This window comes from Carlito syrichta, unplaced genomic scaffold, assembly GCF_000164805.1.
Source record: "Carlito syrichta isolate Samal-C Ts95f unplaced genomic scaffold, Tarsius_syrichta-2.0.1 Scaffold310231, whole genome shotgun sequence".
Classification (NCBI taxonomy): Eukaryota; Metazoa; Chordata; class Mammalia; order Primates; family Tarsiidae; genus Carlito; species Carlito syrichta.
In genome coordinates this window covers 4,586-16,046 of record NW_007254327.1, presented here as the reverse complement: position 1 = coordinate 16,046, position 11,461 = coordinate 4,586, and the positions used below count along the sequence as shown (strand labels likewise).

Genomic DNA, 11,461 nt, shown 5'->3' with positions numbered 1-11,461 from the left:
GGCCACTGCACTACAGTCTGGGCGACAGAGTGAGACTCCAACTCAAAAAAAAAAAAAAGAGGAATTAGAAATATGAAAATTTTTAAATGTCAAATTGCATACCCTTCTCTGTAGAAGACAATTTTTTGCCTTGTCACTTAAGAGCTCACTCCTTTCTGCTGTCTGAGACGTGGCATATACAGCAGGCCAGGCATTTGGCATCGCTGTCCCTGGTTGCTCCCCACAACCCTTTCCCTATCCTGCCCCTTACTCCAACAGACGCCCTCCTCTCTTGCATGCTCAGGTAACTGCCACTTCCACACAGTCTTTGGGTCTGGTTAACCCAAGTCCCTGACACTGCTGGTCTTGGGACAGCCAAGTGAAGCACTTCTAGCCAATGGGACAGGAGGGAATGGGCTGGGAAGGGTTTTCTGATAATAAAATTATGGGGCACACCAAGGGGTGCCTCTCCTTCCTCCAACTCTTGTGCTTGTGTGGACTACTGGGAACCAGTGGCTGCCGCCCAGCTAGCTAACTAAGTTCATACACTGGTGCCAAAGAACTTAGGTGAGAAACGTTTTCTTTTACCACAGTGGAATCAGGATTTCCTGTTCCTTACGGCTCCAGACATTGTAACTGACAGAATGCCCAGGTGGAGAAATGCTTCTAGAGAACTCTCTGCAAAGGCCCAACTCACCTTTAACTGCTGAAATCTAGATAGCATACCTGTGACCATCTGTAACAGCTCACTGCAAGAAAAGGATAGCAGCAGGACCCCGCAATGAGGACTGTCCCCAAACACAGCTCCATGAACATTTGCTCGGGTTACTTACACATGATAAGCTATCAGCACCTAAATATATACATTTTAAAAACACTATTGCTTTGCTTTAAAAAAGTTTATTTAGCACTCAGTATGTACAAGGCACTGTGAGTGGCACCATGAAGAACACACAGATGAACAAGGCTCCTGCCCTCAGGAACTCACAGTCTAGCATGGGAAATCAGAAGTTGCATATATACACTAATAACGACCACACAAGGCAGAAAGCACTAAGTGCCATGAGATTGATACCAACAAGACGAAGAAGAAAATACAACTTTAAGATGAGAATAAGAGATTAGAGAAGATAACTTATAAGTTGAGGGCTTAAACACGACAGATCAAATGCAGTCAGAAAAAAAATTAAGAGGAGAAGGTAATCCAGAAAAACTCTGACTGAAATCAGAAGAGGAGGTTCTGGCTTTGTAGTTGGAGGTAAGGGGATATCTACCTGGGTTGGAATAAGAGCGTGGGTGAGACAGATGGAAAAGAAGGTTGTAAAGAACCATCGGTATCAGGACAGAAAGGTGGCCACATATGCCAGGCAAAGATGCCTCCATTGCAATGGAAGTTCCTTAAAGAGAGGTGAGCAGACCCAAACTCTACTTCAGAAAGCTTGAACGGGTGGCAATGTACAAGTGGCTTTATGGGAGGACGGGCTGAGAGAAAGGAGGTCAGTTTAAAAATAACTTTGAGAGTTGGGACTCGAGTAATGAGGAAGTGATAATGAGAACGAAGACATTACAGGGGGAGGGTGGAGACAGAACTGCCAAGATTCGGCAATGACTGAACATGGACAAGGAGGAGAGTGGAAGCAACGCTGGGTGGAAAGATGATGGCAGTTTTATATCCAAAGACAGAATGGTCTATTCACAGAGCTAGGACAATCTAAAGAGGCACAGGTTTGAGTGTTAGCAGGAGGGATGCAGTGAGCCTATGATGCTACCACCAGGGGTGGGGCCAGCAAATAGTTACAAGTGGAGAAGGGGTGGAGGTAAGAGTCAGAAAGACAGACCAGGAAGCAGATGCAGTGGTAAAGTTGAAGCAACAGACCAGGACGTAGATGCAGTGGTAAAGTTGAGGCGGAGGTGGTCTTATCTCACCACAGAAGGGCATTCAAAAGTACAAGCTTATTTCCACATTTTCCTTAATTCTGGAATCCTCACTGAACACTCTGAAGTATGATGATGCATCATGCGAAAAGTGCTGCTTCTCTGTTGTGTGTCCTTTACATTCACTCCTAGGAAATGATCTCTTCGGTTTGTGTTTGCCAAGTAGGAAAGGTGCCTCTATTGTAGAGGGATACTTTTAAAATATTTACTCCAATGAGAGTTTATTTTAACGTTTTGGCATTTATTTTGAAGAGCTTTGTGTAATTAAATTATCTTTTCTGAAAAGCTAACGATGTACCTTACCTCACAGCATCCAGAGTAGAAAGGGAATCAAGAGGTCAATTCTATCTCTCTCATTTCATTGTGAGGAAATCAAGGCCCCAGTGGTCAAAGGACTCACCCAGCAGCTTACACAGCACAAATGGCAAAGTTGGACCTATAAGCAACGGCAGGGCCACAGCTGCATCCTGGGTTCCTGGTTGCCATCAGATACAGACACACGAGAAATGGGGGAAGAAAGACAGGACGACAGGGCAACACTCTTAGGTACCCTCCCCCTGTGGGAGCTTTTCTGTCTTCTCAATAAATCCTGCTCTTTCACATAAAAGAAAGCTAGGAAGACAGACAGATACACAGATTCATTGACTGACTGACTGAGGCAAGAGAGGTTAGAAATAAAACATCTATATTTTAACTTTTTTTTTCAAGTGAGAAAAAGGAGAAAATAGTTTCTAATAAACATCTCTTGAACCCATCAAAGACTTGCAGATCTGAAAGATAACTACTTTGGCTTTCTTAATCAAAATAACAATACATTAAACTGTTCTTAATCAAAATACATTAGACTATATGATACATCACATTCAGTATGCTCTATAGTCAGTCACTATAGGAACGCTGGCACTTTTTGCTGTTACATGTGTGCACAAGGAAAGGCAGCTTGCAGGAAAACAAGATTAGTAAGAATCAGACCTTAGATGGTTTTCTCTGTCACAGAAGAAAAACACCCATGGTAATTCCCTTTTGGAAAGCTAAAGTTGATCTCCTCAGAATGAAGTTCCAAATACATCCAATTCCATAAAAGATGGAGAAAAAAAGTCCATTTCACTTCAAAGATAAAAGTCACAAATATGCAGGCAAAGCTCTGATGGCCGTGTCACAATCAGCTACTGTGAGCAAAGCAATGCCTCCCCAATACTCTGTCCACAAACAATCTATTGATTTCATAATTAATGCTTCCCTTCAGTTAAGGTGCTTTACGACTCCCCCATAGGTCCACTAGAGTCTTCCAGCAACACGTTGGCAGGAACTGTCAGATCTTCCAAAAAATCTTCTTTCGGTAGAGGATGTAGGCAATGAGCACCCAGAGGGCAGTGGCGATGAGGTTTTGAGTCAGATGTTCTCGGTGTGACTGGGTGTCCTTCAGCTTCCACTGGAAGGGGAAGTAGTTCTCAAAGACCTCATGGCCGACATATACCAGAATGGAATTCATCCCTTAAGGGGAGATACAGAAGATAATGTGTTTCCTGAGTTACATCTAATCTTCTGTTTAATTCTTGAAATTAATCCAGTGAAAGAACAAAAAGCATGCACTTATATTATTAGCTACTGCCAAAAATGTGATGCATATCTTAGGTATTTAAGTGTCAACTATATTAAACATTATTAGAAAATATTCATTGTATAACAATGTAATTCATTGTGTAACAATGTAAAGGGCTGAAATGCGTCACTGAAATTATTCAGTCTGGCTCTCAGTCCTCAGGCAAACTGCATCTCAATCATCCTACTTATCTCTTGGTATCACCTCTTGATATTCCTTCTAATAAGTAATCTTTAATGTAGTACATTACACATTAAGAGAGAGAGAGTTTGTTGCAGCTCTATTCACAATAGCAAAAACATGGAACCAGCCATGCTGCCCATCGAAGCATAAAAAACATGTGGTACATATACACAATGGAATACTATGCACCCTTAAGGAAGGACAAGCATAGGGCTTTGCAGCAACTTTAGAGCAGAGTGTACTCAGTGATCTATCACAGAAACAAAAAACAGAGTACTATATGTTCTCACTCATAAGTGGACCTTGAACAATTATAATAATACAGTAAGAAAGGGACTGGCAGTGGTGGGAAACTGCCGGGGGATGTGGGGTGGTAGGGATTGGCAGTTGAGGGAAACTGCTAGGGGAGGGAGGAACACACCTCATCAGCAAGGGTTCCTGCATAATCAACGTTTGTACACCTAACCCTGAATTGTATCTCACATCTTTAAAATGAAGATAAATTGATTAAAAAAACAAAACAAAAGAGAGAGAGAAAAGTCCTATTACTGGGCAGTAAAAACTGGATCATTTCTTAACACTCCACAATTTGGCATTGCCTGGAGAAACAGGTGGTGCTCACAAGCTGTCATACAATGACTCTATGACCTACATGGATAGAAACGAATTGGACTGTACTGCAACAGGTCAGCGATGTCCAGTGTAACCTGGAACAACATAATATGACCCCTGCTGCTTCACACCTTGGCTTGACTCTTGGAAACACGCTGCCAGGAAGAGGTTCAAGGCCCCAGCAATGGGATGCTAGAAGGTCTCTGGACCAGTCCACCTGGACACCACCAGAAGTTCTGAATGGGGTTAGAGGTGACCTACCTGGATAAAAGAATGGAGCTCCTGTCCACAGTCCCCTCGCATCCACAACTGGGTACAGGACCAGCAGAATGAAGAAGGCAAAAGAGCTGAGTGTGGTGACGTATGAAAGAGACCTAGAAGGAGTTGAGGCATTTCGATGCGCATAAGGAACACACTGATTTCAACGTAAGAAATCAACACTTAAATTATGCTTTTTTTCTATACCTACCAGAGATTCTTGTTTACTGGAATAAACCCTTCATTTTCAGAAATTTTGGTCAAAGCAGCAGAAATAAGCCCCTATAATGGGAAGAGAAAGTTGTTAAAATACCTTACTATTATCTCAGAAAACAACTGTGTTTCAGTTGTGCTCGGTGGCTCAACCTGTAATCCCAGCTCTTTGGAAGGCTGAGGTGAGTAGATTCCCTGAGTTCGCAGGTTCAAGACCAGCCCAGGAAACTTGGTGAGACCTCATCTCTACAATAAAAAATATAAAATCAGCTAGGTGCAGTAGAGCAAATCTGTAGCTCTGGCTACTTAGAAGGTTGAGGCGGAAGGATCACCAGAGCCCAATAGATCAATGCTGGGGTGGCTGTGAGCATGCCACTGCTCTCCAGCCTGGGTGACAGAGTGAGACTCCAACTCAAAAAATAATAATAATAATTGTGTTTGAAAACCAAAACATATTAGTTATTTGCTTAGAAAAGGCTGAAAATTGTGGCATACTTTATTCTCTTAACTGGACACTGTTTTTAATATATATAACTAAAAACACATCTCCAAAAACATCTCAGTATTCCTCTGGGCTGAAGAAAACAAACTTATTGACAAATTACAATGAACCTTGATAGGAAACATGATTGCAAGGTTAGGGATAAAATGAGTACGTGGTCAACCCAGCAATTGTTTTTTCACATGTATTCCTGAAGCTGATGTCTGAAAACCTGCTGTTATTTGCCTGGTCTTTCTGCTACAGCTCTGTACACAGAAGCCACATCTCATGTGTGTCTTCAGGCATTCCAAGCTGGCTGCTTAAAAGCAAACACTGTCATATTTACAAAGGCATTTTCCTAAGAAAATAAGCCTGTTTATTTAGGTGTAAAGATTTGCTCCTCTCTGTTATTCAAGTCAAGAACGTTACATCTTGCGATGTGGTGACAATTGCTACACCAGTGTTGCTAAACATTTTATTTCTTTTTAAAATACATATACAAGTGGGGAAAAAAGGAATTTTAGTAAGAAGCCGTGCTTACTTACGAGAATAAAACACCAGGCAGTGAATCTCATCAGAATGTCTTTGGTTCGATCCCTGTAATATAATAGGATTTTTCCTGCCTGGAGAAGAAAACACAGTATGACCAAAGGAATCACCTAAGGTGTATTGTTATTTTATATCCATCCACTGTTGAATTATGCAACAGATTTATTGCTGGGCATGTTGCAAAATGCTGGGATTACAAGGATGGATGAAATATCCCCCATGCCCTGACTAGCTGTAGCTGAAGAAGGAGCATGGGGGAGGAGGGAGGCATCAGAGGAGGTGCCATTAGGCTGAGATGGAGCAAAAGACGTCAGCATAGGAACATTTTGAGCAGAATAGAGCAGCCTGCACAGAAGCACATGGAAAAAAGCAACAGCATCCCTGAGGAGCTGCAGGTAACTCAGACAGGCTGCAGAGTAGGGAAGGTCAGAAAAGGCAGTAGAAAGGCAGGCCCTGAAGGGCTCACATTCTGGCAGGAGCCAGGGATCATCCCCCAAAAATAACAAGGGACCAGCTCAGATCTGAATGCCTAGTGACCCAACCCGGCAGCCCCATGGAAGAGAAACCTGGACAGGGCAGCACTAGAAGAAGTGAGGCATTTTTAAAACAGTAAGATATGAGCCAGGCGCAGTGGTTCATGCCTGTATCCCAGCATTTCGGGAAGTGGAGGCGAGAGGAATGCCTGAGCCCATGGGTTCGAGACTAGCCTGGGCAACATGGCGAGACCTCCTCTCTACAATAAATCTAAAATTATCCAGGTATGGTGGTGCACATCTATAGTTCCAGCTACTTGGAAGGCTGAAGTGGAAGGATTGCCTGAGCCCAGCAGGTTGCGGCTGCAGTGGCCATGAGGGTGGCACTGCACCCCAGCCTGGGCAACAGCGTGAGACACCAACTAAAAAAACACACAAACAAACAAAACAGTAAGAGCGCAGTGGCCATGAGTGTGCCACTGCACCCCAGTCTGGGCAACAGAGTGAGGCTCCAACTAAAAAAACAAATAAACAAACAAACAAAACAGTAAGATATGGACTTTGCATAAAATCCCTCTGAAATTAGTAATTAGTTTCTGGAAACATCAAAGGATAAGTCTTAATAATAATTTATAGCAACAGATAAAATGCTGGGCGTGACGGCTGACACCTGTAATCCCAGTACTTTAGAAGGCAGAAGCGAGAGGATTGCCTGAATCCACAGGTTGGAGACCAGCCTGGGTAACATGATGAGACCTGACTTTACAATAAAAAAATTTGTTAAAAAGCCAGGTATGGTAGTGCATGCCTGTGGTTTCAGCTACTTGGAAGGTTGAAGCAAAAGGATTGCCCAAACCCAGCTGGTCGAGGCTGCAGTGGCTGTGAGTGTGTCACTGCACTCCAGCCTGAACAACAGCGTGAGACTACGACTCAAAAACAAAAAAAAACAAAACAAAACAAAAAATAGTTAAGTTTATGATTGTTTTCTATGTGACAGTTCTTAGAACTTGACATGAGCTATCTGATTTAATCTTCATAACACCTTTATGAAGTAGGAGCTATTGAAGCACAGAGGAGTCAGGTAATATGTCCCAGGTTATCCAGCTAGTTAGTGGCAGAGCTGGATTCAGACTCAGGGAGGACAACCCTGGGTTTGCACTCTTAACCTCTTCACTGGGCTGACTCACCTACAGAGCATATATAGGGATTAAATGAACATATGAAAAAGCACCACCTAAGCTATAAAGTGCTATAGAGATGACGGCAGAATTTCTAAATACCAAATTATTTAATCATCAAAATGTACATATGACTCTTTACCAACACAGATTTGAAATGCACAGGTCTACTTATACACAAATTCTCTTCCACCTCTACCCCTTGAGACAGCAAAACCAATCCCTCCTCTTCCTACTCCTCCTCAATCTACTCAATGTGAAGGGGATGATAATTAAGACCTTTAAGATGATCAACTTCAGCCGGGCTCGGTGGCTCAGTCTGTAATCCCGCGCCTTTGGGAGGCTGAGGTGAGTGGATTCCTGAGCCCGCGGGTTCAAGACCCGCCTAGGCAACAAGACCTCAACTCTACAATAAATCAAAAAATCAGCCGGGCGTGGTAGCGCATGAATGTAATTCTGGCTACTTGGAAGGCTGAGGCGGAAGGATCACCGGAGCCCAGCAGGTCTAGGCTGAGATGGCTGGGAATGGCCACTGCACTCCAGTCTGGGCAACAGAGTGAGACTCCAACTCAAAAAAAAAAAAAAAAAAACATGATCCACTTCCACTTAATGACTAGTAAACAGATTTTCTTTTCCTTATGATTTTCTTAACATTTTCTTTTTCTCCAGTTCACTTTATCATAAAAATACGATATGTAATACATATAAAATACAAAATATGTTAATCGACTGTGTATGTTATCGGTAAGCCTTCTGATCAACAGTGGGCTATTAGTAGTTAAGTATTGGGAAAGTCAAGTTATATACAGTTTTCTGACTGTGCAGGGGGGTTGGTGCCCCTGGCCTCCATGATATTCAAGGGTCAACTGTATGTGCTTTAGATCTGCACCAACCAGCAGGGGAGCCACTAGCCCCATGTGACTATTTAAATTTAAAATTAAATTAAGTAAAACAAAAAATTCAGTTCCTTGGCCACACTCACCACATTTCAAGTACTCAATAGCTACCTTGGCTAGCGGCTGACCACTGGACAGCACAGAGAAAGAATACTTTCATTATCACAGAATGTTCTAATAGCACTGCCTTACAAGTTTGTTTACCCTTCTCCCAGTTAGTTACCCTTAAACAACAGTTTCAAACACTAATAAGGACTTGAGGAAGATACATCTAGACTGCTCGGATTTTAACCAATTTGCATGTGAGATAAATTGAGAGTAACCTTTACAATTTCGGCATAAAATATATGTGTACTAAAAGCCAGGTACAGTGCTGCTATGGCCTGAGTATCTGAATCTCCCCAAATTCTTATGTTGAAACCAAATCACCAAGGTGATGTATTAGAAGGTGGGGCCTCTGAGAGGTGATTACATCATGAGGGGATTAATTAATGCCCTTATAAAAAGGTTAGAGGCAATGAGTTCGATTTCTGTGCCCTTCTACCATGAGGATACAGTGTTCACTCCCTCTGAAGGATGCACCCTATTCAAGGCACCATCTTGGAAGATGAGAAATGAAACTGCCAGTATTTCTGTTCTTTAAAAATTACCCAGTCTCGGGTATTTTGCTATAGAAGCACAAATAGACTAAGACAAGTGTATGTTAAAAAATGTGACAAATGACAAAGTGACTACCCAATATTAACAACACCCAAACACAGTATGAACACTCCATGAGGGAAATCTTTTATCCAGAACTGCTGTGCCATATAAATAATAAGAACTGTCTTCAGAATGTAAGAATTATACCTAGTTATTTGAGTGTGCTGAATTCTAGCAACTTGTAGTTTTGCACAATCTGTCGAACCTAACAGAATGCAGCACAAAAAAGGATATGTTTCCAATTATTTTATTTTAATGAAATTTCTGAATTAGTGACAAATCAAGAATTATAAATTGTCAGAAAAATGTACCCCGATGAAATAAACACATACCTGAACTCCTTAAAACGTCATCACAATGGAGTTGATGGTCCCCAGGATACCCTCTGGGTCATAGGCCACCTCACTGTGATAAAGCAACTTCACAGACAGAAATAGAAAGCAACTCTCACTCACTGAGCATAAACATGCACCAACAAACTCTTGCACTAAATACAAACTTAAATGCATTCCAGTGGCCACTTTTTTTCTTTTTTTCTTTTTTTTTTGCTTTTGCTGTAGAAATTCATTACCAACTTATGGGGATGACAGGAAAATACTTGCAGCCAAGAAGGTATGTAGTGTGGACACTCAGACGGAAATGCAGAGCCCCAGAGCAAGCCTTGGACAGCAGCTGCCACCACAACAGCAGCGATCTCAGCAAACAGTGTGGGCCCAGACCTTGCTTGACACATCCCCAACGACTTTTACAACAATGCATAATACCTTTGTAATTTTCAGATTTAATCTTTCAGCATCTTCCTATCTTTGTTTAAGGCAAATAACATTTTAAAACACATTTGTATTTTTATTATAAAATAAATGTAACCATAGACATGGTAGAAATTTGGAAACATACAGTGTAGTAGATGTTGTCATGCACCCCCTAGGCCACCCCAGTTCTTTCAGGATGGAAGGATTCAATCTTCTAGTTGCTGTAAGTATTAATGGCCAAAAGCTCTTGGCCAAGGCCCTCTTTTGAATTTGTCCTTGACTAAAGAGTTTTGCCTCTCTAGGCTCACTGGGGGCAGTTCACATCCAAACAGGGAGAGAAAGAACCCAAACCCTAACTCAATTCTGAACAACTCTGAAGTGCCACCCAGCACCCTGAGATTTGCTGGGGCATTTGTTGCGACTGCAGTGGAGCTCAACTCCTCCCTGTGTCCAGTACTGCTCCCTTCATTCCCTAGCAGGTGTTGACCCAACAGGGGCTCCCTGATAAGCTTCCTTCATGTGAATCTCTGTCCCAGGGACTGCTACCAGTAAGTCTGAACTATGCTATTCATTTTACAGAATGCATTCTCACTTTCTCACTTTAAAATCCAAAATAATGTTTATATACTGCCCCATAATGACATCAAAGTCATTCAGTAGCAACTTTTCAAATAAAAATTAGTTCTCATCAGATTTGGTAAACAGACACAGTCTAGAGTCGGCTGGCTCTTTCTACTTTCCTTCCTCACAGAGACCCAGAGTTTCCACCCAAATAAGCACCAGTCTCACTCACGGCAGATGAAGGGTGGTGGTAGAGGTGATCATCTCCCAGAAGCCAGCGGTCAATGTAGCCAGCAGCTCCTCCAGTGCAGTTTGGATACTTTCCAAAATCCCCAATGCCACCAGGGCCAAGATAACCACTAGCAAAGTGAAAAGCATACATAAATGATTAGACCTCAGAAGGGACAATGGTATATATTGGCTATTTATGCAGCCCAATTTAAAGAGTCCCAAACAGAGTACCACCTTAAAACATCCCTCTGGCTCCATGCATGCTCACCAATGTCCTTCTAACTTGACTGCCCCCAACACGAGTAAGCAGGGAGGCTCAATTTCTATTCAAACTGACTCTCATACCACCTTCTCTGAATGCACACCACAGTCCTCTCCCAATGCCTTAAAAGAGAAGCAAAAGTGAAATAATTTCTTGACTTGAGAAATTTTAAAGCTATAAGCCCAGAACTTCTCACTTAGCAGAAAGCGTCATGCAGAAAGCGATTACCTACAAGGGCTCACTTACATAGGGCACCCAGGAACTGGCAAGAAGAATGTCAAGCCCAGCCAAATGCTTTCCAGCATCAGGATAAAGAGCCACTGGGGCCAACTGGATGTGATGTCTCGAAGAAAGAGGCAACTCCTCTCCTAAGCAGGAACAGAAAAATAAAACACACATGAACTAAATGCAAAGTGAATGGGACCAGCATACAGTATAGGTATTTGGGAAATTTCCAGTAATTCTATTCTTGGCCTTTATGATAATAATATAAAAATGTATTTGATATGCACTATGTTGTCTAGATGCACTCTCTCTCTATGAAATCTCACAGTAAAACATTACTTAAGTCAGCTATGGTGGCTCATGCCTGT

At 42.2% G+C, this 11,461-nt stretch overlaps 1 protein-coding gene across 1 annotated transcript; it reads right to left on the bottom strand.

The window, feature by feature from the left end:
• Nucleotides 1–863: 863 nt before the first annotated feature.
• On the bottom strand, nt 864–11,236 carry HGSNAT (heparan-alpha-glucosaminide N-acetyltransferase; the record flags this gene model as incomplete). Its single annotated transcript, XM_008068325.2, is given in 7 exon segments — nt 864–3,408; nt 4,574–4,686; nt 4,782–4,852; nt 5,810–5,887; nt 9,395–9,481; nt 10,608–10,734; nt 11,115–11,236. Coding segments are annotated over 7 exon segments (780 nt in total), but the record flags the coding sequence as incomplete, so codon positions are not given.
• Nucleotides 11,237–11,461: the final 225 nt, after the last annotated feature.